Here is a 26,412-nt window from a genome sequence, read left to right as displayed (position 1 = left end):
GTTTTCAAAATTGAAAGATATTTATAATCCTAGGTGTTTCAACTACCATAAAGGGCCAATGTCATTAGATAAATTATAGATAAGCTGTAGATAATAGGTAAATGGGGCATACATAGTCTGAATATATTAAAGATTTTGGAGTCACTCAGACTAGGATTAATATTGGGTTTTCACAGTCCATAGCTGACAGACACAGGTAATGTAAGAATCAATCTATGCAATTATTTACTTACTGAGTTGTTTTTTTTTTTAAGATTTTATTTATTTATTTGACAGAGAGAGATCACAAGTAGACAGAGAGGCAGGCAGAGAGAGAGAGAGAGGGAAGCAGGCTCCCTGCCGAGCAGAGAGCCCGATGCGGGACTCAATCCCAGGACCCTGAGATCATGACCGGAGCCGAAGGCAGCGGCTTAACCCACTGAGCCACCCAGGCGCCCCGAGTTTTTTTTTTTTTTAAGCATTTATTTATTTGACAGAGAGAGATCACAAGTAGGCAGAAAGGCAGGCAGAGAGAGAGAGGGAAGCAGGCTCCCTGCTGAGCAGAAAGCCCGATGCGGGGCTCGATCCTAGAACCCTGAGATCATGACCTGAGCCGAAGGCAGAGGCTTAAACCACTGAGCCACCCAGGTTCCCCTACTTACTGAGCTTTAACTACAGGCTGGCACTGTCCTATATGCTAGACTCTGGAGATACACTGAAATAGGACAGGAATACTTGCCTGACATTTTAAAACTACAAACGTGATGCAAAAGTGATGGAAAATATTGTATATATGAAATACATGTTGTAGTGTCTTGCACACGGTGGGTCACTAAACAAATGTAGCTGCTTAATTGTTACATTAATTGTATTCTACTTCTTTTCCGAATTTCCCTTCCCAAGTTTTGTTTCTTTCTCACTGTAGTCTGAGGGACTGCAACCTAGTCTGTATCCAGTAGTAAATAATCAACAATGAAACCTAAATATTGAGCACTTATTGTGTGCAAACATATATTATTCCCAGTCGTCACAAGAACCCTTTAAGGTCAGTACTACTGTTGTCCCCATTTTACAAATGAGTAAACGGAGGTACAGATAAGATTATATAAAGTGCCTGAAACTGAGATCAAGTGTGGGAGGGGAAAGGGATTGGGTTAGGGTGGGGATTCAAATGCGGACACCTTGAGCCAATACTGCCTCTGAATAAACGAAGCAGCAGTACCAGAAAAGTTAACTAACTTACGAGTAGAACTCCCTAAGAATGCTCTCCTTTTCGTGAACGGTAACATATTAGTATGTTTAAAGAGAAGCTTAGGAATTTTCTGCGCTCCTGAGAGGATCCTCACACTCCCGGCCCCTAAACACGTGGTATCATAGAAAAGCAATTAAACGCCTAAATCACACGTGGTTTGGACTACGTCATCTGGATCTCAAGAGCTCGGTACTCTAACCTACCAACTAGCTAATGAAGCCCTTATGTAACATTCTAAGCACACCTGACCTGCGGCGAGGACCCACGCGAGATTCAGCAGGGTGGGAGGGACTCGTGCTGGACGCCCCATCCCGGCATGCACCACAGGCCTCGGCGAGCGCCCGGAAGCGCCGCCTGCCCATTGCATGCCGGGAGTTGTAGGCTCCCAGTCGGGGCCCGCGGGCTGTCGTCCGCACTCTCCATGAGGCTGCTAGCGCTGGCCCGCGCGGCGCCGACGCGGGGAGCGCGCTTCGCGCTGACTCAGCGGCGACGGAGGCGGCGGCGGCGGCGTTAGCCGGCCCCTAGCGCTCTTTCCCTTCCTGGGGCGCCGACCCCGCCCGCCTGCTTGCTTGCTTGCCGGCCGGGCGCCCCTCAAGAGAAGGCGCCAGGGAACGCGGAGCGGCGCGCGGCCCCAGCCAGCTGGGTCTCCGGCGTTAGCGCTGCGGCCGTGGCGGAGGACGACGGCGACAAGGACGAGGGCCGCTCTCCCCGCTCCCTGCGCGCGGCGCCGCTCCGCTCCACTGACCAGCCCTCGGGAGTGCAGGCGGGGAGGCGGGATGGAGTGATAGGGAAGGTGACTGGGAGCTCGGGGGCGGGGGGACTCGGACCCGGCTTGGTCCGCGCGAGGCTGCGGGGAAGTTGGCCGGGCAGACTGGCCCGGGGAGCCCCCCGCTGGAGAGGGGTGCGGGCCGGGGGCCCTCCATGGCGCGCCCCGAGGCTGGGCGGACTGGGTGGGGGTGGGTACGAGCTGCGGCCGTCGCAGCGGAGCGCGTCCCGAGTGCGTGGCCGCCCGTTGCCGGGTGTTTCATCACCCGAATTGCCACGAGGCTTCCTTTAGGGGAGGGACGGAGAGGGGGTGAGGAAGGGGCAAGGGCGGCCGAGGAGGGTCGGCATCGTCTCTGGCCGCTAATGTAGTGAAAGTGGCCAGCGTCATTTGTAATAGCAGCGTGTTCCTCCAGTTTCAACTGCAGAGACTTCAAACTTGCTTTGCGTAGCCGCCGCCGCCCCCCCCCCCCCCCCCCCCCCCCCGCCCCAGGACAAAAAGGAGAAAAGTGTTATTTCTGTGTAGTAATTTGCCAGCACAGACACGCCATTTCTTCTCTTCCCTTCCTCACAGTTCTGTAGGGTAGGCAAGCGTGATGTTTCCTTGTAACCAGAAGAAACAGAGTACTTTTTGAAAGTGCTAATTAGTTGTTACTGGGGGAAGTTACGTTTTATTAAAGCGACTTGTCAGCGTGGTGTTAAAAGACTGGAAAGATTCAGTCCTTGTCTTTGAACAATCTTTAGTAGGGGTGGAGGAGTTTCCCCAGATTGTTTGATTTTTTTATTTAATGGCTATCAAAGAAAAGTTAGGGCTTAATATTTTAAGTATGTTGCTTACCTTCTCCCAAAACATTTACTAGATGCATAATTGAAGTGTTTATCGCATTGTAACAAATGTTTAAGCCTGCACGTCTGTGCCACGTTAGAACATTATGTGTTCATGCACAACCTTTAAGTGAGGGAACTGTTACCTTTTCTGCACAGGTTGTAACTTTTCAGTTGTTTGCACAACATGTGGGTAATTCACCGTTTTATGGTTATGTTGCACTGCATATTGATTATTATGCAAATTCCTTCTCTGTGGGGGTTTCTTTCTGTACTGACAACTGTTAACGAGTTTATGTTTCCTTAGGTTATTTATTGGCCAGGTTTTTTAAGACCTTTTTCTCTTCAGTGCTGTTTCTCTTGATAGAATTAAAGTGACTCTACCAAGCTTAAGGAATTGTCCCTAAATTAAAGGAATCTTTTATAAGACTTTTTTTTTTAAGATTTATTTATTTGAGAGAGCACAAGTGGGGGGGGAGGGGAGCAGGAGAGGGAGAAGCAGGCTCCCTGCTGAGAAGGGAGTAGGAAGAGAGAGAGCCTAAGGCAGCCTGTTAAACGAGAGGCCACCCAGGAGCCCCATGGGACTTTTTTTTTTTTTTTTAAGATTTTATTTATTTATTTGACAGAGAGCTGCACAGGCAGGGGGAGCAGAAAGCAGAGGGAGAGGGAGAAGCAGACTCCTTGCTGAGCAGGGAGCCCTACTTAGCTTGATCCCAGCACCCTGGGATCATGACCTGAGCCAAAGGCAGATGCTTAACCAACTGAGCCACCCTTGTGCCCCTCCATAGGACTTTTTAACCTGGGATTTACAGAAATTCAAATTTTCTTTTTTTTGTGTATGCATTTTTTCCAGGGAATCATCAAATTTTCTAGTCATTTGTGGCAAGGATGGGGAGGAAAACCACTGCCTTTTTTTGCATTTTCCCATCTATTCAAATGCCCGTTTATTAGTATGAAATGATAAATCTGGACTGCTCCAGGTAGTTCCCATTCCCCATGTGACTAGCTCTGAATTATAAATAATCTGTTGAGGGCCCACTATATGCCAGACATCCTTTACATACCTATCTCACCTAGGTCTTTACAACTTTTGAGATAGATGGTCTTTCCCACTTCATCTCTATGATGACCCCTCTCTAGGGCTCTCTCTTTCACATTTCCTAGTTGTCCATGTGGCCCCAGTTTGAAAATGACTAGATTGGAGTACAAACCCAGGTATTTCCAAACCCAAAGCCGATGTTGTACTATGTCCTGGAGATATAATGAGGAATATTTAAGACAGCCTTTTCCCTTTAAGATTATAGAGAGAAAACTGGTAAGTAGGCAGTGGTGACAACATAGCAGCACCTAAGAGGGGCATTTAATCCATTTTGGAAGAATTGGACAATAGGGGTCAAAGAAGTGTTCTTGAAAGAGGACTTCTAAGCTGAATTTTGAAGGACAGGCAGGGGTTAACCAAGTAACAAGAAAAGCAGTGAGTGCAAAGATGAAAGGCAGAATACCACTGGCCTTGCAGGGTTGGGGTATAGAACAGTGAGGAGTCATTCAAAAGAGTTTGCATGTTAACCCTGAGGGCAGTGGATCCTGCCTTGCTGTAGTCTGAACATATGATAGTAATCACAAGAGAAAGCTGAGCTTTTCCCTCAAAGGGCTCTCGGCGCATACCCTGACTTGTTTCAGGCACGCCCAGGGGAAGACAGAAAAGCATATTGTAGTTGGAGTCCTCTAACCTGGATCAGATACTGGCCTCACTGTTAACAAAATGCTGTGCGCCCTCACCCCCTGCCTTCAGTCTGTTGGCTTCTTTAGGCTCTGATCTTCTCTTTGGTTTATGATCATTAAAACACACACACACACACACACACACACACACACACACACACACACTCACAAAGCCCTACAGCCTTTTGATGGGAGGAGTAGGCATACTCCCATAATGCCTACCTTGTAGGCATTGAGAGAATAAATATGATTTTCACATCATTTAGAATTTGTTCCTTGTTCCCTCAGTTATACGTTCTATCAAAAACTAAGTTGCCTTTTGGGGCTTAATCTTGTTCTTATTTGAGAATGATAGACCCTACACTATGAAAAAGCGCATTGCTTTCCCAAGACTAAAAAAATGGTTTTTGAAATAAATTTCTAAAATTATCCAGTTTGTTTAAAAGTTATTGTTTAAAAGTTAAATGACTGGTTTTTCACTCTTCTGCTCCTTCCTCTTTCATTTGACTTATCTTGAAGTACTTGATAGACTCTCAAGTAAGAATATTGAACTCCAAGGTTAACTATTTAGTCAACCACTGTAAGTTATTTTTTTTTCCTAAAGGTTTGTGATATTGGTAAATGGAAGTAGGCAAAATAGTATAAGAATCTAGATGTGTCGTATTTTAATATGGTTGCAGAGTTGCACTTTTAAGTACTGGGGATGATTATACCACATAAATCAGATGCTTCTATTTAAAGTAGAAAATAATTACTTTGTATACTTGATCCTGAAGAATAAGAAAATTTGAGAACATTAATTCCATATGTTAGATTTTTAGAAATTACACATTGTGGAGTATTTAGTAGGTGCATTCTTCTGAGACTTATGTTCCTTTAGTTGTAATTTCGGATAGTTTCAAAAGAAATTCTTTCAACATTTACACTTCTTTGCGTAATGTCATCCACTTGTTACGATATTCTGGATAAGCATCAGTTTTGTTTATCAAGTATTGTTTTCTTTCTTTTTTTGTGTGTGTGCAGATGTTTGTGGATTCTTCTGTGGGATCAGAGGGCACGCCTGTTGTAATCAGAAAACTCCAAGAATAGCAGCAGGGATGGATGAACAGGCTCTTTTAGGGCTAAATCCAAATGCTGATTCAGACTTCAGACAAAGGGTAAGTTAAGTCAGCTGAATCAGTTTTTAAAGGTTGTTACCCCAAATTTGCATTAGAGGGCTTGGATTTAAAAACAAAATACATTTGATGATAAAGGTTTCATTTGAGTAGAAATGAACAGAGACAAATTTGAGGTACTTGAATATATTCTGAATACAGAAACGGTAGCATTGTGATTGATGTTCTTTTTAGTTGGCTTAACAAAGGTATTAAAATCTGATGTGATTCAGGGCAGCTCTTTATGTCACATCAATCATTATTTCTAATTATTTAAAAGTTGTAGTGCAAAGGATTGCTCAAGGAACTCTCCATAATAGCAGACGTGCATATTTTATCTTTATATTTCCTGGCTTGGTCTGGACAAGTTGTTTAACCTTCGTGTTGGTGATATTTAGCGTCCTTGTTATTTATTCCAGGCAGACATGTAAATTAGTGGTTATATATGACATGTCTTAGGTTACATAAAATGATTAGATGACAAGGAATCCATTATGAGGTGCTGGGATATTTGAGCAAAAATAAACAATTAAACATGATGTAGGCTATACCTGTAATCAGGGCTATAGCTGAATGATAAAAGAAGAACTTAAAGAATAAGCCTATAATTAAGTTTTTTTTAAAGACATGGGTGTTTTGAAGTACAGGGTAAGAGGAAGGAGAAGCATTTTTTCTTTCTGCTTCTCATAGTGAAGGATATTTTTTATAAATGACCTAATGAGGGTAACAGTCTCACTAAATATTATTGCAGTTTTTGTAGTGCTTTTAAGGAGAATTTTTTTTTAAGATTTTATTTATTTTTGAGAGAGAGAGAGAAAATGTGAATGAGCAGGTGTGAGCAGGAGGTAGGTGTGGAGGGAGAAGCAGACTCGCCACTGAGTAGGGAGCCTGATGCAGGACTCAGTCCCAGGACCCTAGGATCATGACCTGAGCCAAAGGTAGATGCTTAACTGACTGGGCCATCCAGGTGCCCAAGGAGAATTTTTTGGAAGAACTTTCTTAATTTTATTTTTATTTTTTAAGGATTTTATTTACTTGTTTGTCAGAGAGAGACTGCAAGTGTGTCAGAGAGAGAGAGACTGCAAGTGTGGAGTGGGGCAGAGGGAGAAGCAGGCCCTGCACTGAGCGAAGAGCCTGATGACCCTGGGATCATGAACTGAGCCGAAGGCAGATGCTTAACCCTCTGACTCACCCAGGCATCCCCGGAGAACTTTTTTTAAGTAAAACAAAACAAAACAAAAAAAACCTCAAGTAATATCTAACATGGTTCTGTGCCTCTGCTGTTAAATAAGTAACCAGCCATCCACACAAAGGGAAATAACAGGGATTGAGATTTAAGTAATCTGGCTAGTAACAAGATACCTAACAAACTAGTTAAGACATCAAAAGACATTTAAAATCCATTTTTTTGCGGAGTGCCTGGGTGGCTCAGTTGATTAAGCAACTGCCTTCGGCTCAGGTCATGATCCTAGAATCCTGGGATCGAGTCTCATGTCAGGCTCCATGCTCAGTGGGGAGTCTGCTTCTCCCTCTGACCTCTCCCCTCCATGCTCTCTCTCTCATTCTCTCTCTCAAATAAATAAATAAAAATTTTTTTTTTTTTTTTAATTTGACAGAGATCACAAGTAGGCAGAGAGGCAGGCAGAGAGAGAGAGGGAAGCAGGCTTCCTGCTGAGCAGAGAGCCCAATGCGGGGCTCGATCCCAGGACCCTGGGATCATGACCTGAGCCAAAGGCAGAGGCTTTAACCCACTGAGCCACCCAGGTGCCCCTAAATAAAATATTTTTAAAAATAAAATCCATGTTATTGGATTGGGTGGCTCAGTTGGTTAAGGCTCTGCCTTCAGCCCAGGTCATGATCCCAGGGTGTTGGAATCAAGCTCCATATCAGGCTCCCTGCTCAGCGGGGAGTCTTTTTCACCTTCTCCTCCCTACTCCTGCTCGCTCACTCGCTCTCTCTCTCTCTCTCTCTCTCTCATTCTCTCACTATCTCTGTTCCTCTCTCAAATAAATAAAATCTTAAATAAATAAAAGCCATGTTTTCTGTATGTAGATAAATTTCTTTATTTAAGAGTTTAAGCTGCTTACCTTCAAAGCCTTAGTCACATAGTTGAAGTAGCATAGATCTTTACCTTGGTATTGTATGACTATAACTAAAAGCCTTTTACTATTTTGTTTAGTTATTAAATAGCCTTTTTTGTTATTTTTTATGATCCTTTTTGGAAATCATTTGTGTTTTTTTTGTTTGTTTTGTTTTGTTTTATAAGATTTTATTTATTTATTTAACAGACACCCAGCGAGAGAGGAAATACAAGCAGGGGGAGTGGGAGAGGGAGAAGCTGGCTTCCCACCAAGCAGGAAGCCCAGAATGGGGCTCGATCCCAGGATGCTGGGATCATGACCTCAGCCGAAGGCAGAGGCTTTAACCCACTGAGGCACCCAGGCACCCCGGAAATCATTTTTTTTTTTTAATTAAATACCACTATCCAACAGATTTCTTAAGTACACAATAATTTTCTTTTTCAGAAAAGTAAATCCAGTGCATTGTTAGTGGTCTTAATACACAATTATGCTTTTTATCAATAAAAATGAGTTCTGTCAGCTACAGGGTTTTTTGTTTTGTTTTGTTTTGTTTTTTTCTTTTTTTTTTCAGCTGCAGGTTGATGTTAAGCTTCCAAATTCAGGCTTAATTTGATATCCATTAAGCCAACCTGAGTAACAGATTTAATTAGGACAAAAAAAGAAGGAATCTTAAGGAAAGTGAATTCTGATAGTTCTGATGTTGGAAATCAAGAGTAGTGGAACATAATTCATTTTGATCATAACTGTCTGCCAACTCCAATTCTCCATTGTCTGGCTGTAGTTCTGTTTTTTTCAGGGACAGTAGCTAAAGTGACTCTTGCCACTTAGAGGCAGGAGAGCATTAGAGAAAAGGTATGAAATGAAGAAAAGATGATAAAAGCTTTGACTTGTTCATAATTGCCACAGAATTTCACTTAAAAATGCCAGTAAATGCGGCATCTGGGTAGCATTGTTGGTTGAGCATCTGACTCTTGGTCTCGGTCAGGTCATGATCTCAGGGTTGAGGGAATTGAGCCCCACACTGGGGCTCTGCTCTCAGCTGAGAGTCTGCTTGAGATTATCTTTCTTCTTTCCCTCTGCTCCTCCCCCTACACTTGCTTGCTCTTCCTCAAATAAATAAATCATCTAAAAAAAACCAAAAATGCTAGTAATGCATGCCCTCAGAATGCAAAGACTTTAATTAAAAATTGAAAACTTTCATATTATTTTCACTTTTTTTTTTTTTAAGATTTTATTTATTTATTTATTTGACAGAGATCACAAGTAGGCAGAGAGGCAGGCAGAGAGAGAGGAGGAAGCAGGCTCCCTGCTGAGCAGAGAGCCCCATGCGGGCCTCGATCCCAGGACCCTGAGATCATGACCTGAGCCGAAGGCAGAGGCCCAACCCACTGAGCCACCCAGGCGCCCTTATTTTCACTTTCTTAATGGAATCGCTGTCTTTGGCTTAAAACTTGCCATTATTTAAAGAAAATGGTATGTCAGTGATAATTCTAGCAGCTGAACCCCCCCCCTTCTTTTTTTGGTAAGTGAAATATTAGGTGGTAATGCAGCATACATGACTGGCTTCACCTTGTCCTTAAATGGGACAGTAAATGTTCCTAAAGGAAAACCTAGGTTTCAGGAATGTTAGTTGACAACTGAATTAGGTTCTTTGCAGCACCTGGGTTTTTCTATTCTTAATTTCCAAAGACAGACATTATTTATACTTAAGATAATAACTGGTGATGTTCATCTACTTACCTTCATTTACATGGATCTTATCAGTGAGAGCAGCCAGTGAGACCACATATGAAAACCGATTACCCCACTCATACAACTCTAACAGAGCCTTTTTTATTTCTTTTAAAATCTCTAACCTGGGCTGCCTGGGTGGCTCAGTCATTAAGCATCTGCCTTCGGCTCAGGTCTTGATCCCAGGGTCCTAGGATCAAGCCCTGCATTGGGCTCCCTGCTTGGCTGGAAGCCTGTTTCTCCCTCTCCCACTCCCCCTGCTTGTGTTCCCTCTGTCTCTGTCGAATAAATAAATAAAATCTTTAAAAAAATAAAATCTCTAACCTAAAGGAAAAAAATTTTTACATCTTGACTCTGTGTTTGTATAGACTTACATAACTATATATTTTTACTATATATAGTATATATACGCACACACAACTAAAACAATTTACACAAAATAAGTTACTTTTTTTTTCCATCCTTGGAATGCATTTAATTTTTTTAATAATTTTTTTAATTTTTTTATAAACATATAATGTATTATTAGCCCCAGGGGTACAGGTCTGTGAATCAAAATAAGTTATTTTATTATGTGCAATGCACTCTGATATTGTTTTTCATTTTTTTATTGTGGATCAAGACCTATAAAATTGATGTCCTCACTAGTGGGGCACAAACCACAGTTTTGAAGAATATTTACTAATTAAAATTAGGCTCCTCTAGGGGCGCCTCAGTGGCTCAGTCAGTTAATTGTCTAACCCTCAATTTCGGCTCAGGTCATGATCTCAAGGTTGTGAGATCGAGCCCCACAAAGGGCTCTGTGCTGGGAGTGGAGCCTGCTTGGGATTCCTTCCTCTGCCCTCTGCCCCTTCCTACCCACTCTCTCCCCCTCTCTTTAAAAAAAAAAAGAGGTTCCTCTATAATGCTTAATGTTCTTTCTACATGATTTCGAAATCTGATCAGTACATCAGTTGCTTTAAAATTATCTAGCACTGTTTTTGTGTGATTTTCTTGACTGAGATACTTTTCACAGCTTGTTAGGATTACTGTTTGTCCATTGTCATATGTGACATCTGCACCTGTCATTGATTCCAGTTGCAACATTCAAATGGAAAAGAGTAGCAGAAGTAATTCTCATTTTCCCAACAATCTGGTAAAGAGCCCATGGACTTGGTGCTGCATCCATTCTAGAGTATACTTACTCTTTTTTTTTTTAAGATTTTATTTGGTTATTTGATAGTGCAATTGGGGGAACGAGAAGAAGAGAAGCAAGCTGCCCCCACCCCCCGCCATGGAGCAGGGAGCATAATGTGGGGTCCAATCCCAAGACCCCAGGATCATGACCTGAGCAGAAGGCAGATGCTTAACCAACCAGGTGCCCCTAGAGTATATCTACTCATAACAAAGCCCTGAATTCATGAAATGAGATACATTTCCTAAACATTTCAATTATTCATACTTTTCCAAAATTCGTATCATACAGTTGGACTCTAATTTTGGTTATCTAGCCCACATGATACAGTTGGACTCTTAATTTTGGTTTGGGTTTTTTTATTTTGTTTTTTGTGTGTGTGCTTTTTTTTTTTTCCAAGATTTTTATTTTATTTTATTTTTAATTAATTAATTTTTTAAGCTAGGCTCCACACCCAGTGTAGTGCCTAACACAGGACTTAACCTCAGAACCCTGAGAGCAAGACTTGAACTGAAATCTAGAGTTGAATGCTTAACTGACTGAGGCATACAGGCACCCCTGGGTTTTCTTTTTTTTAAGAATTTTTTTTTCTTTTAAGATTTTATTTATTTGAGAGAGAGAGAGAGAACGAGATGGGGGAGGGTCAGAGGGAGAAGCAGACTCCCTACTGAGCAGGGAGCCCGATGAGGGACTCTAACCCAGGACTCCAGGATCATTACCTGAGCATAGCACTTGTGTATTTTTTCTCTTAATATTCATAATTACCCATTGAGGTCAGCAGGGCATTTTTATGTTGTCTCCTTTGCTATAAGGAAACAGATTTGAGTATCTAACTGATGGGATTTTCAGGGCATTTTTATGTTGTCTCCTTTGCTATAAGGAAACAGATTTGAGTATCTAACTGATGGGATTTTTTTTTTTTTAACTTAAACTTTTTTTCTAGGAATGATCAGTAGTTGCACTTATTCAGAAACCAGAATTCAGTGTTTTAGCTATTTTTCTTCAGGTTGACTGATTTATTATTTATTATTACTCCTAGAATATTTTAATATCAGTAGGGTACTGAGATCAACTATTCCAAATGCATTTATACCTTTGCAATCTTACAGGCCCTGGCCTATTTTGAGCAATTAAAGATTTCCCCAGATGCCTGGCAAGTGTGTGCAGAAGCTCTAGCCCAGAGGACATACAGGTAATTATAAGAAAATTTACATAACTTAGAGGAATTTAAATTTCTGTGAGACCTGTATTTAGAAAATATTTTCATAAAAACATTTTTATGGCTTGTGTTTTGGAAAACCAATTAGTATAGGAATGAGAAAAATAGTAAACCAGTAATTTGGCCATTCCAGGATTAACTTTTAGCAAAACTAGACTTTGCCTTATGCTGTGTACCTGACAGCAGATCCCAGCTGGAATACAGTACAGTAAAAACTTCTTAAGATGGGAAGTGATCGTTGGTTTTCTAAAAAGTTGGCAAAGGAGGTAATCATGAATTGTATATATCTTGCATTTTTATTTTAAAGTATAGAAACAACTCAGTTGGCAACATTTTTATATTGGGCCAAGGTCTTTCCTTTATGTATATTCCATTAGCATTCGCTTCATCTTGCAGAGATCACACTCAGTGATCCATCCTCTATAATTTCTACTTTCGGTCTCTAGTGGATTGAGGAACAATTAGTACAGATTCCTAGACTTTTGGTTATTTTCTTCTACCACTCCTGAGTCTTCTGGTTATCTAGCCCACATCAAATACACACAAGGTTTTTCCCTTTTTTAAAATTTTTTTTATTTTAAATTTTATGTTGGTTTTAGTTAGTTTGCATGCAGTGTTGTGTTAGTTCCAGGTGTACAGTGTAGTGATTCACCACTTCCATACAACGCCCTGTGCTCATCACAGCAACTGCCCTCCTTAATCCCCATCATGTACTTAACTCGTACCCGTACCCTCCTTCCCCTCTGGTAACCATCAGTTTAAACTCTGTAGTTAATATAAGTCTGTTTCTTGATTTGTCACTCTCTCTCTCCCTCATTTTTTTCCCTTTGTTCATTCTTTTGTTTCTTAAATTCCACATATGAGTGAAGTCATAGGGTGTCTTTCTCTGACTGACTGATTTCACTTAGCGTTATATACTCTAGCTCCATCCATGTCATTGCAAGTGTCAAGATTTCACTCTTTTTATGGCTGAATAATATTCCTGTGGGGTGTGTGTGTGTGTGTGTGTGTGTGTACACCACATCTTTATCCATTCATCAATTAATGGGCACTTGGGCTACTTTTATATACTGGCTATTGTAAATAATGCTGGTATAAACATAGGGGTGCGTGTATCCCTTTGAATTAGTGTTCTAAGGTTTTTTCCTTTTTGCAATATGACTTTCTATGAAGTCTTTCCAAAGCCTTCAACTTAATTTTTCCAAAAATCAGCACTTTCACACTCACTTCATTAGTTTATATAATAGTTAATTCAGTTACTTAATTAAAAAAAGACCTACGACTGACATAGTAAGGGTTAGGGAAACACAGCTGACTAATTATAAGCAAGCAACTCACTGGTGGGAATAGATGCCCATGGATATTAGTGATGCTTCTAGCTGACATCCTCAGCATGCTGTGGCTATCATACTTGCCACCTTTTACAGTCAAGCAAGTGCTCTAGTGAGAGTTAATTTTGAGAACATATACTATAGGCCTGGGAGTATAGAAGATCTGGCTTTTTTTTTTTTTTTTTTTTAAAGATCTCGCTTTTAATTAAAGGATTCCTATAGTTTATTTTTGAGTGGAAAACAAGAGTCTTGTATACTTGATTTAAGGCTTCAGCATCATCCGTGTTAAGAATAGAAACCCTAGGGACCCCTGGGTGGCTCAGCTGGTTGAGCTGCTGCCTTCGGCTCAGGTCATGATCCCAGCGTCCTGGGATCGAGTCCCACATCGGGCTCCTTGCTCAGCAGGAGCCTGCTTCTCCATCTGCCTCTGCCTGCCACTCTGTCTGCCTGTGCTCACTCTGACAAATAAATAAATAAAATCTTAAAAAAAAAAAAAAAAAAAGAATAGAAACCCTAGGGGTGCCTGGGTGCCTCAGTGGATTAAAGCCTCTGCCTTCAGCTCAGGTCATGATCCCAGAGTCCTGGGATTAAGCTCTGCATCGGGCTCTCTGCTCAACAGGGAGCTTGCTTCCCCCTCTCTCTCTGCCTGCCTCTGTGCCTACTTGTGATCTCGGTCTGTCAAATAAAATAAAATCTTTAAAAAAAAAAAAAAATAGAAACCCTAAGTTCTTACTTACAAGAGGTGCTGATTAAACCTAACTTAAAACTTCTAAAGATTAAGTTTCATCTTCTTGTGTGTGAAATTACTTTATTTAATTCATTCATGTAGTCTAAGTTATTGTCTATTCTTATATTGACCAGTTAGCTTTATTTATGAAAATTGTCTTCCGTGACTAAGCCCGGCCCAAACCAGCTGTCTTGGATGAACAGATTGTTGTTCACTAAAGAGATTTTTGTCAGAGATTGTAGCTGGCTCACTGTGACTAACTCTGTATCAACCCTGTAGAGACCTTGAGAGTAGAAAATTGGTAGATTTCTGCCCTTTCTATAAGGGCAGTATATTTGTAACTTGGTTTTCTATATAAATTTTGAGGCTGAACTACCAGTCTGTGTGACCCTGCTTGTTCTGGATTTGGCTGCAGTGGAACTGTGTAGGATTGAACTTTAGGGATGACGAGTTACCATCTCTGATTTGACTCAATCCCTGGCTGTGTGACTGTTTGTCATTTTACACCTAGCCTTTCTTTTTTTTTTTTTTTTTTTTTTTAAGATTTTATTTATTTATATGACAGAGATCACAAGTAGGCAGAGAGGCAGGCAGAGAGAGAGGAAGGGAAGCAGGCTTCCTGCTGAGCAGAGAGCCCAACGAGGGGCTCGATCGCAGGACCCTGAGATCATGACCTGAACCAATGGCAGCTTAACCCACTGAGCCACCCAGGCGCCCCACACCTAGCCTTTCTATTGTAAAGTGTAGGAACGGTTCCAGTAATCCTAACATCTAGAATTTAGGGAAATTCCTTCTGTTTGTAGTATACTTAAGGTGCATCTTAATTTTTTTTCATTGTTTTGCTTGTGAGATTTAGTGGAACTATTGAGCATGGAATAATTAAGTTCTAAGCAGTGTAATAAATGAGATTGCTAAGTAGAAAGTAAGCCAGAGGTCTTGTTTGAGAAACTTTTCAACTATGTTTCACTAGTACTTTACTTTTGTTTTTTCTTTAAATTATATTCTGTTTATCTGATTTTCCTTTTTTCTTTTTCAGTGATGATCACATAAAGTTTTTCTGCTTTCAAGTACTAGAACATCAAGTTAAATACAAGTAAGGCTTTTCTCACTGTTTTGACTCTGAAATATATGGGGAGAGGTCACTTTCTAAATTAGTTTTTCTCTCTTTGGGAAAATCATAATACAGGCTGTAAATGAGGGTGTATGAGACACATCCAGTTTATAGATGTGTTTTTGATTTATCTAAGTGTTTTAAAAACACTGAGTTAATTGATTACATATAAAAAATCCAGACATTTCACAGAAAAAATTCATTTTGAGCTTCTCTGGAAAAATCAGAAGATCTAGCAACGCCAGACCTGTTTCTGTAAGCCAGTTCTGTTAGAGGTTAGTGGCAGTGTGGCCACTTGTATTTAGAACCCTGCTTTAAATAAGCAAAAACAGTGAATCACTGTTTAGAGGATCCTTCATTTGCCTGTTGATTTATTATGTAAGCCACAAACCTCAAAATATAGATGTATTTCTATTTGAGAAATTCCACAGCTGTCATTTTATTTTAACATGAACTGGACCACAAATCAAACTAAGATCAATGATGCTACCTGTTGGGCCCACCCCTATCTTTTCTTTTAAGCCATGATGAGAAGCATTATCAGTTTCTTTTAGGAAATTTTAAGTAATTGAGTGTTAGGCAAATTTTCCTTTTCAGATATATGAGGCTGTTACTTTTTAAACCACAGACATCAAATATAGCCATCATTATTTGTCTTCTCTATTTTGAACAGATATTCAGAACTAACTACTGTTCAACAACAACTAATTAGGGAGACGCTCATATCTTGGCTTCAAGCTCAGGTAAAATAGTAATTTCATTCAGTACATTAAGTTACCAGATACTTAAATTTTTAGTGTTGTGAGAGTTTAGAACTTTGCCTCAGAAATGTTCATCATTTATCCTCCCTTTGACCCCATAGCTTTTTTAGAAAGTGCTGATTTCAAAGATCTTGGGTATATGAAACTTAGCAGGAATTTAAAATTATATCAATCACTGAAACTTTGATTCTTTACATGACGGCGTTGTTGAAACCTTGGTTTTAAGGTAGGTTTTTGTTGTTGTTTTTGGTTTTATTTTGTTTTGTTTTTAACTACTTGACAAAAACAGATTTTTTGCTCACTCCTTACATGACCCGTTGTTGAAACCTTGGTTTTAAGGTAGGTTTTTGTTGTTGTTTTTGGTTTTATTTTGTTTTGTTTTTAACTACTTGACAAAAACAGATTTTTTGCTCACTCCTAAAGGTGAGCCCTCCTAGACAGCTTCTTCACAAAGAGTCCTTTACAAGAGAGCCATTAGAGTTCTTTATTCACATTACGTTCTTTTTTGTTAATTTTAATCTTAACATATGAAGCAGTTAGGTAGCTAGAATTTCTATTTTTCTTAAAGAGCAAACAGAAGAAAAACAATTTAACTAGTAGAACCAAAAACTAGTAAAATTCTGCACATGAAACTTTTCTTTAAAAGTATGAGAATAGGGACGCCTGGGTGGCTCAGTTGGTTAAGCAGCTGCCTTCGGCTCAGGTCATGATCCTAGCATCCTGGGATCGAGTCCCACATCGGGCTCCTTGCTCGGCGGGGAGCCTGCTTCTCCCTCTGCCTCTGCCTGCCTTTCTGTCTGCCTGTGCTCACTTTCTCTCCCTCTCTCTCTGACAAATAAATAATAAAATCTTCAAAAAAAATAAATAAAAGTATGAGAATAATAAGTAAACATAGCACCTTTGTTTATTTTCCATCTCGGTAATCACTTAAATTACTTTGGTAATTTTCCAGCATATTTGTTGCATAGCTAATCTAGACCGTATTGAGGCTTGGTGAGTTTTTGCCTGTTGATGATAAATAGGAAAACTTTGTTTTGAGACTTTACAGCTTACATTTAATTTCATGGACTATTTCTCTTTGTCAGATGCTGAATCCCCAACCAGAGAAGACCTTTATACGAAATAAAGCGGCCCAAGTCTTCGCCTTACTTTTTGTTACAGAATATCTCACTAGATGGCCCAAATTTTTTTTTGACATTCTCTCAGTAGTGGACCTAAATCCAAGGGGAGTAGATCTGTACCTCCGAATCCTCATGGCTATTGATTCAGAGTTGGTGGATCGTGATGTGGTGCATACATCAGAGGCAAGTAACTTCCCATTAATTGTTCTTAATGTGGATTTTGTAGGAGATGATGGGCACATAATAAAAAGAGCAGGAAGTTTTTCTTTGGAAACAAATTTTCTGTTCTTTCTGCCTTTTTTTTTTTTTAAGCATATTTATTTTTTTAGTAATCTTCTACCGAGCGTGAGGCTCAAACTCATAACTCTGATGAGATCAGGAGTCTCATCGTTGTTGAAACCTTGGTTTTAAGGTAGGTTTTTGTTGTTGTTTTTGGTTTTATTTTGTTTTGTTTTTAACTACTTGACAAAAACAGATTTTTTGCTCACTCCTTACATGACCCGTTGTTGAAACCTTGGTTTTAAGGTAGGTTTTTGTTGTTGTTTTTGGTTTTATTTTGTTTTGTTTTTAACTACTTGACAAAAACAGATTTTTTGCTCACTCCTAAAGGTGAGCCCTCCTAGACAGCTTCTTCACAAAGAGTCCTTTACAAGAGAGCCATTAGAGTTCTTTATTCACATTACGTTCTTTTTTGTTAATTTTAATCTTAACATATGAAGCAGTTAGGTAGCTAGAATTTCTATTTTTCTTAAAGAGCAAACAGAAGAAAAACAATTTAACTAGTAGAACCAAAAACTAGTAAAATTCTGCACATGAAACTTTTCTTTAAAAGTATGAGAATAGGGACGCCTGGGTGGCTCAGTTGGTTAAGCAGCTGCCTTCGGCTCAGGTCATGATCCTAGCATCCTGGGATCGAGTCCCACATCGGGCTCCTTGCTCGGCGGGGAGCCTGCTTCTCCCTCTGCCTCTGCCTGCCTTTCTGTCTGCCTGTGCTCACTTTCTCTCCCTCTCTCTCTGACAAATAAATAATAAAATCTTCAAAAAAAATAAATAAAAGTATGAGAATAATAAGTAAACATAGCACCTTTGTTTATTTTCCATCTCGGTAATCACTTAAATTACTTTGGTAATTTTCCAGCATATTTGTTGCATAGCTAATCTAGACCGTATTGAGGCTTGGTGAGTTTTTGCCTGTTGATGATAAATAGGAAAACTTTGTTTTGAGACTTTACAGCTTACATTTAATTTCATGGACTATTTCTCTTTGTCAGATGCTGAATCCCCAACCAGAGAAGACCTTTATACGAAATAAAGCGGCCCAAGTCTTCGCCTTACTTTTTGTTACAGAATATCTCACTAGATGGCCCAAATTTTTTTTTGACATTCTCTCAGTAGTGGACCTAAATCCAAGGGGAGTAGATCTGTACCTCCGAATCCTCATGGCTATTGATTCAGAGTTGGTGGATCGTGATGTGGTGCATACATCAGAGGCAAGTAACTTCCCATTAATTGTTCTTAATGTGGATTTTGTAGGAGATGATGGGCACATAATAAAAAGAGCAGGAAGTTTTTCTTTGGAAACAAATTTTCTGTTCTTTCTGCCTTTTTTTTTTTTAAGCATATTTATTTTTTTAGTAATCTTCTACCGAGCGTGAGGCTCAAACTCATAACTCTGATGAGATCAGGAGTCTCATGCTCTTCCAATTAAGCCTCCCTCAACTTTTTTTAATAATTCTAAATTCAGGGGTACCTGAGCAGCTCAGTCGGTCGTCTGCCTTCAGCTCAGGTCATGATTCTGGGGTCTGGGATTGAACCCCGCATCAAGCATTCTGCTCAGCGGGGAGCCTCCTTCTCCCTCTCCCTCTGCCTTTGGCTCTGCCTGCTTGTTTTCTCTCTCTGTCAAATAGATGAAATCTTAAAAAATTTCTGAATTTTCTCTAGTTTGGGGGGGTTTGTTTGTTTTTAAGTGAGACTTGAACTCATAACCCTGAGATCAAGAGTCACATGTTCTACCAACTGAGCCAGCCAGGCACCTCTAAATTCACCCAGCATTTTGAAGTTTGTTTTACAAAGGAGCTTGAACTGGGCTTTTTTTTCCCCAAGTGTGTGTTGAAATTAGAGTATTACTTTAGATTTTCTTAACTATGCAAGCACTTTCTCCAATAAAATACACAAATTGGTTCTGTTTTATGAATTTCTAGAGAAATGTAGTCTGTATTTACTACTGCTATATAGTTACTGAATGAGGAGGAATCATTGCTAATGAATCTGCTAGTTTCTTCTGTATTCTTAGTAATAAAGCCCATCACCGTAGTCTTTCTCTATTTATTATCCCATATAACTTTTTCTTTAATGTTAACACAGTAGAAGTTGCTTGATTCAAAAAAGAAAAGATCAGAAAGAAAAAAAGGAAATTGCTTGATTCAAATGTGTATAATAATTTAAGGTCATTATATGTCATATAACTTTTTTTTTTAAGATTTTATTTATTTGACAGACAGAAATGACAAGTGGGCAGAGAGGCAGGCAGAGAGAGAGGAGGAAGCAGGCTCCCCACTGAGCAGAGAGCCCAATATGGGGCTCGATTCCAGGACCCTGGGATCATGACCTGAGTTGAGGGCAGAGGCTTTAACCCACTGAGCCACCCAGGCGCCCCTATGTCATATAACTTTAAAGGTTATTATCATACATTTAAATTATTGCCATTCCTGGGGTGCCTGGGTGGTTCAGCGTCAAACTATTGATTTCGGCTCAAGTCATAATCTCAGGGTCATGAGATTGAGCCCTGGGTTGGACTTCACTCTGGATGTGGAGCCTGCTTAAGAGTCTCAGGGTGCTTACGTGGCTCAGTCGGTTAGGCATCTGCCGTTAGCTCAGGTCATGATCCCAGAGTCCTGGGATCAAGCCCTGTCTCAGGCTCCCTGTTCAGGGGGAAATCTGTTTCTTCCTTTGCTCCTCCCCTGCTTGCATGTGCTCTCTCTTTTCTCTCTCAAAACCTGCTGTGCACGGTGGCATGCGCCTATAGTCCCAGCTACTCGAGAGGCTGAGACAGGAGGATCGCTTGAGCCCAGGAGTTCTGGGCTGTAATGCACTATGCCGATCAGGTGTCCACACTAAGTTCAGCATCAATACGGTGACATCCCAGGAGTGGGGGACCACCAAGTTGCCTAAAGAGGGGTGAACCGGCCCAGGTCGGAAATGGAACAGATCAAATAAAATCTTTTTATTTAAAAAAAAAAGATTTTCTTTCTCTCCCTCTCACTTTTCCCTCTCGCCCTCACCCATCGCTCTCTATCCTTCTCTCAAAAACAAAAAAAACAAAACAAACAAACAAAAAAAAACTACCATTCTTGGGGCACCTAGCTGGCTCAGTTGGTGGAACATGTGACTCTTGATCTCGGAGTTGTGAGTTTGAGGCCCTTGTTGGTTATAGCGATTACTTAAAATCTTTTTTAAAAATAAAAAAAAATAGGGGTGCCTGGGTGGCTCAGTGGGTTAAGCCTTTGCCTTCGGCTTGGGTCATGATTCTGGGTCCTGGAATCAAGCCCCACATCAGGCTCTCTGCTCAGCGGGAAGCCTGCTTCTCCCTCTCCCTCTGGCTGCTGCTCTGCCTACTTCTACTCTCTCTCACTTTGTCAAATAAATAAAAATATTTAAAAATAAAAATAAAATAAATTATTGCCATTCTTGCAGAATTTATGGAGATATTGAGTCACTATGTTGTACACTTGAAACTCATGTACCATCTTGTGTCAACTATACTAAAAAAAAGTTCTTTTAATTAAAAACAAATTTCCATTCTCTTAAGTAGTTTAAATATGTTTGCATTGTATTGAGAAGTACCTTTTATCATATGCTTTAGATTTCTAAGTAATGCTTATTCGTAGTGTGTTTAATAAGGACTTAAATCTGGCTCTAAGGAATACAACGGAAAAAGGAAATTAAAAGAATCACAGGATATGATTTTAGAGTTGATAAGTAGGAAATAGTGGCAGGGAATGTGTTAACAAGTCTAGAAGTTTAATTGTGAGATACTACTATGCACAAGTATTCAGATGTCAAAAATTAGTTTGTGTGATAATCTACTTTGCACATAAGATGTTTTGTTTTGTTTTTTAGGAGGCTCGTAGGAATACTCTAATAAAAGATACCATGAGGGAACAGTGCATTCCAAACTTGGTGGAATCATGGTACCAAATTTTACAAAATTATCAGTATACTAATTCAGAAGTGACATGTCAGTGCCTTGAAGTAGTTGGGGCTTATGTCTCTTGGATAGACTTATCCCTTATAGCCAATGATAGGTAAGTATTCCTATACTTTAAAGATAGACCTACAGAATACAGTATGTAAAACTCATGAATTTGAAAACATTGTTAACAATTTTTTCCTCCTATTTCCAGGTTTATAAATATGCTGCTAGGTCATATGTCAATAGAAGTTCTACGGGAAGAAGCATGTGACTGTTTATTTGAAATTGTAAATAAAGGAATGGATCCTGTTGATAAAATGAAACTAGTAGAATCTTTGTGTCAAGTATTACAATCTGCTGGATTTTTCAGCATTGACCAGGTCAGTAAATTTATGTATGAAGTTTGGAGAATTGATACAACAAAGTAGAAAAGGTACTAATTTAAACATGCTTTCTTTTTCTTTTTCTTTTCTTTTCTTTTCTTTTCTTTTTTTTTTTTTTAGTTTTATAAATTCTCCGTGACTATAAGGAAACATTGTATCCAGAAAGCCATAATGTTATCTGTAGCATTGGCCCCCATGGTAGATTATACCAGTTATTAAACTTGAAATCTGGGATGGTACCTGCAATTGTGGATTTCTAACAAACTTCAAGTTGATTCTGATACTACTGGTCTATACTTTACGTAGCAAAGAACTATAGTATATATATGCCAATATATTTTGACCAAAACTAGACTTAGTTATAAATACTACATTTTCACTATACTTTTGAATTGTTACTCATTTGAGCCGTTGGAATTTAGCCCCAACAGAATGAAGGCTCTGAGTGTGGTAAGTAATTAGAAACAGAATTTGAAGATTTCTATTTTACTGTGACAATGATAAAAAAAATTAGTAAGAAATCTGTTTTGTTGTTATGTCAGATTTAGTGTTATTCTCGCTGACAGAAGAATAGTAACGTTTTCTTACATTGTTAATAATTGTTTTCTTTAGTCTGTGGTAAAAGACCTAAGATGATGAAGGTAACATCTCTTTCTATATGAGAACATCAGAAGGATAATTAATGAAAACAATCTGAAGTTTGAGTTCTGACACACTGGTGTGACCTTAGGTAGTTATAATAGCAGTTCTGTCACTTTGCAGCATAGTTAAGGCTCAAATTGTTATAAATTGTTACACATACTGTAATATGACATAACTTATACAGCATGTTTACTAACTTGAACAGTTTTTTTTGTTTTGGTTTTTTTTTTAAAGATTTTATTTATTCATTTGACAGACGGAGATTACAAGTAGGCAGAGAGGCAGGCAGAGAGAGAGGAGGAAGCCGGCTCCCCGATGAGCAGAGAGCCCACAGCGGGGCTCAATCCCAGGACTCTGGGATCATGACCTGAGTCGAAGGCAGAGGCTTTAACCCACTGAGCCACCCAGGTGCCCCTAACTTGAACAGTTTAGAAGAAAGGTTTTGAAACCACGGTTCTCTTTTTTTTTTAAGCTTTTATAAAATTGGCAATATCTATAGGTCTATAACCATTAAAAAGAGTTGCTTGAAAGAGTACAAGTGGTTAATAATAGTAGAATTCAAATTCTAAAAGTTTTTCAGTTCAGATGGTAGAATGGTTAAATGTCTAATGTTAGCTTAAAATTGAATCTTACAATTTGCACTTGATTCATACTAAAGTTCAGAGTTTTTCTTCTTACTTTTATGTGGGTGTTTTTTGTTTGTTTGTTGCTTATGTGGGTGGTTTTAAATTGAGGTCTCTCTTGATTGCTTAATAGGAAGAAGATGTTGACTTTCTAGCCAGATTTTCTAAGCTGGTAAATGGAATGGGACAGTCATTGATAGTTAGTTGGACTAAATTAATTAAGAATGGGGATATCAAGAATGCTCAAGAGGCACTACAAGCTATTGAAACAAAAGTGGCGCTGATGCTGCAGCTACTAATTCATGAGGATGATGACATCTCTTCTAACATTATTGGATTCTGTTACGATTATCTTCATATTTTGAAACAGGTGAGTCCTTGTTTTACTCTTTTTTGCCCAGTAGATAATATAAGCAAGCCATAGAGAATTGGAAAATACAGGAAAAATGAGAAGAAGAAAATACCCATAATTCTACTAGCTAATGATATTTACTGTTAAATAGTAATGTACTTTCGTCTCTCCCCCGCCCCCCCAACTCAGCTTCTTAGCCAGAAAATGGGAATAGCCAGGTTCTAAAATTCACTAGACTTTAACCAATTAAAAATTGGTAACTAATTAAAAGCTACAGGTTTAGGTTATTTTTTCATTTCGAATATATTTTTATTATTTTTTTTTCCTTTTCTTTTTCTTTTTTTATTAAGTAGGCCTCACACCTAGCATGGAGCCCAGGGCAGGCCTTAAACTCATGAACCAGAGATCAAGACCTGAGCTGACATCAAGAGTCAGACACTTGGGGCGCCTGGGTGGCTCAGTGGGTTAAGCCTCTGCCTTCGGCTCAGATCATGATCCCAGGGTCCTGGGATCGAGCCCCATGCTGGGCTCTCTGCTCAGCAGGGAGCCTGTTTCCTCCTCTCTCTCTGCCTGCCTCTCTGCCTTACTTGTGATCTCTGTCTGTCAAATAAATAAATAAATAAATTTTTTTTTTTTTTTTAAAGATTTTTATTTATTTATTTGACAGAGAGATCACAAGCAGGCAGAGAGGCAGGCAGAGAGAGAGGAGGAAACAGGCTCCCTGCCGAGCAGAGAGCTCGATGTGGGGCTCAATCCCAGGACTCTAAGATCACGACCCGAGCCGAAGGCAGCGGCTCAACCCACTGAGCCACCCAGGCGCCCCAAATAAATAAAATCTTTAAAAAAAAAGAGAGACACTTAACTGACTAAGCCACCCACGCACCCCTCTGTTTTAAATATAGTAGAAATCTTGTTAAACATTGTTCATTATCTTAATTACATATAGAGCATTTCTTACAAGCAATTTTTTTCAATTAAAAATTTTCTCTTAGAGAATTGCTTCCACTAAGAATTTAAAATGTAGACGGTTAATAGTCTCCTTATTATGACCGATAGCCTTTTAAAAATTAGTAATTTCCCATTATGTCATTAGATGAGAAAACCATTCCTATTTTACTTACATTTGATTAACTAAATCAAGTCAAGCTTAAAATACTAGCTTCCGTATTATTGTTATAAATGAAACACACATCTGCCTACATACCTTAAGAAATTTAAGGTAATGGGAAAGACATGAAAATATGAAAAAAGTTAAAATGACTCCTGTAATACCACTGTGTGTCTCTTAATGGACCTCTAGCTTTTTTTTTTGCCTTGCTTGAAAACAAGACCATACTTTACTGTCCTATAAATTTCTTTGGTGAATATATTATAAATATGCTTAAAGTTAAAATTTATGTACATGTCAAGTTATTTAGTAGAAATGGAATTGCTAGATCTTATGTTAGGTGCATTTGAAATATAGAAAGGTATTACCAAACCTCCCTCCAAAGAAGTGTGCATGTTTTAAAAGATCTTCATTGATTAGAAAAATATTTTGAGGGGTGCTTGGGTGGATCACGTAATTAAGAGGCTACGTGTCATGATCAGGTCATGATCCTTGGGTCTTGGGATTGAGCCCTGCTCAGCAGGGAGTCTGCATCTCACTCTCCCATCTCCCACTCCCCACCCTGCTTGTGCTCCCTCTCAAATAAATAAAATCTTAAAAGTATTTTGATAAGCAAGTATGACTTTAGGAAATCTTATAAACTTATTGCTTACTTTTTAACAGCTTCCAGTGCTCTCGGATCAGCAAAAAGCTAACGTAGAGGTAATTGACTTCTTTTTGCTTATAAACTGATACCAGAATCTGTATCTGCAGTCTGACTTGAAATGCAGCTTAATTTCAAAATATATCTGATAAAAGGAAACTGACAAAAGACATTTTATTCTTAATTTTAGGCAATCATGTTGGCCGTTATGAAAAAACTGACTTATGATGAAGAATATAACTTTGAAAATGAGGTAAGGATTTTACATTAGGGAGAAATCATTTTTAAGTCATTATTTACTTAAGTTAACATTTTAAATTTTGATTATTTTAGAGTGCTTTAAAGTAAGAAGTATTTTAATAATCATTTGTTTATTATTGACCTCAACCTTAGGTGGAATTAATAGAAGCTTCATAAGCCTTCATAATACCTTCAAAAAATACCTTTTTGGTATTGTGTCCCTTTTTAAAACACTTTGTAGCATTGAACTTTGTAAAGTATTGACAGTATCATTGCTGATCACATTTCACTTTGTAATTATAAGAGTGATGAGTTGAGGCCTGGTCAGTGGACCTCAGATTGTTAAGTGTCTGTGGGAAAGTGCGAGTGAGTCACTCAGCTCTCTGGACTTGGTCCATTTATAAGTCTCATCCAGGGTTGCCAGTGAAGCATTTAGCCTCAAGCATAAGGATCATCATCAGGTGCTTTCTATCAACTCAAGCATCACTTATACTGTTTTGCAACATGCTAAGTGTTTAATTCCCCATCTGAGGCTTTCAAAAACCTTGGACTGTAAATAAAAAGATAATGGTGATGATAACCAAAGTATTACACACTTGCAAAGAACCAGACTTGTTTTTATATATATATCCTCATTCATAGAGTATTACAAGATACAAGGAGTATGAATAAGGTGGTGAAGTTATCATAAAGCCCAGTGTAAACCCATTCTGGCTCTAGATTCTTGTTCTTAACCTCCTGCCTATCTATACTGTTCCTGGCTCTAGGCTTTTGAGATCTAAGGCTATGTTCAGAAATACTTCCTTGTGGGCAGGAGAGGAAAGGCTACTGACCATAGTAAGTTTTCCTGTGTAAATAAATGTTAATGAAAAAATAAAAGTACATATTACATTTAGAAATGCAGAAAACTATATGAGAACTAACCACTTATATGAATTTTAGGGTCTTTTAAGTTTTAAAATAAGAATTTTTAAATATATCTTAGGGTGAAGATGAAGCCATGTTTGTAGAGTATAGAAAACAACTGAAGTTACTGTTGGACAGACTTGCTCAAGTTTCACCAGAGTTACTGCTGGCTTCTGTGCGCAGAGTTTTTAGTTCTACGCTGCAGTAAGTTTGTTACTGTTTTTGTAACAATTCTACCTCCTTCCTTTTCTCTGTGATGTGGTCTACAATAAGTGATTCACATAACTAATCTTTGTTACTTACTAAGATCTTTCTGTATCTCTGAACCAGTGCGTTTGTCTTCATCTTTTTTTTACTCCAGTATAGTGAACAT

The 26,412-nt window shown here is 39.2% G+C and overlaps 1 protein-coding gene across 3 annotated transcripts in view; it reads left to right on the top strand.

The window, feature by feature from the left end:
- Nucleotides 1-1,725: 1,725 nt before the first annotated feature.
- The window catches only part of LOC111142048 (exportin for tRNA), a 47,851-nt gene continuing 23,164 nt past the window's right edge, over nucleotides 1,726-26,412 (top strand). The window contains exons 1-12 of one of the 3 annotated variants that reach the window (XM_022494979.1): nucleotides 1,726-2,024; nucleotides 5,564-5,697; nucleotides 11,790-11,872; nucleotides 14,994-15,050; nucleotides 15,742-15,811; nucleotides 16,915-17,133; nucleotides 21,070-21,254; nucleotides 21,354-21,522; nucleotides 22,924-23,160; nucleotides 24,914-24,952; nucleotides 25,084-25,146; nucleotides 26,119-26,243. In XM_022494979.1, the coding sequence (XP_022350687.1) occupies nucleotides 5,638-5,697; nucleotides 11,790-11,872; nucleotides 14,994-15,050; nucleotides 15,742-15,811; nucleotides 16,915-17,133; nucleotides 21,070-21,254; nucleotides 21,354-21,522; nucleotides 22,924-23,160; nucleotides 24,914-24,952; nucleotides 25,084-25,146; nucleotides 26,119-26,243 (1,307 nt within the window). In that variant the 5' untranslated portion in view covers nucleotides 1,726-2,024; nucleotides 5,564-5,637. Of the gene's footprint in view, nucleotides 2,025-3,576; nucleotides 5,698-11,789; nucleotides 11,873-14,993; nucleotides 15,051-15,741; nucleotides 15,812-16,914; nucleotides 17,134-18,203; nucleotides 18,441-21,069; nucleotides 21,255-21,353; nucleotides 21,523-22,923; nucleotides 23,161-24,913; nucleotides 24,953-25,083; nucleotides 25,147-26,118; nucleotides 26,244-26,412 lie in introns of those variants that run through there. The other 2 variants (XM_022494980.1, XM_022494981.1) reach the window with 2 other exon arrangements.

The sequence above is a fragment of the Enhydra lutris genome, unplaced genomic scaffold, assembly GCF_002288905.1.
Source record: "Enhydra lutris kenyoni isolate GAN:26980312 unplaced genomic scaffold, ASM228890v2 scaffoldscaffold7, whole genome shotgun sequence".
Taxonomy (NCBI): Eukaryota; Metazoa; Chordata; class Mammalia; order Carnivora; family Mustelidae; genus Enhydra; species Enhydra lutris.
This window is presented reverse-complemented; position numbering and strand designations above follow the sequence as displayed.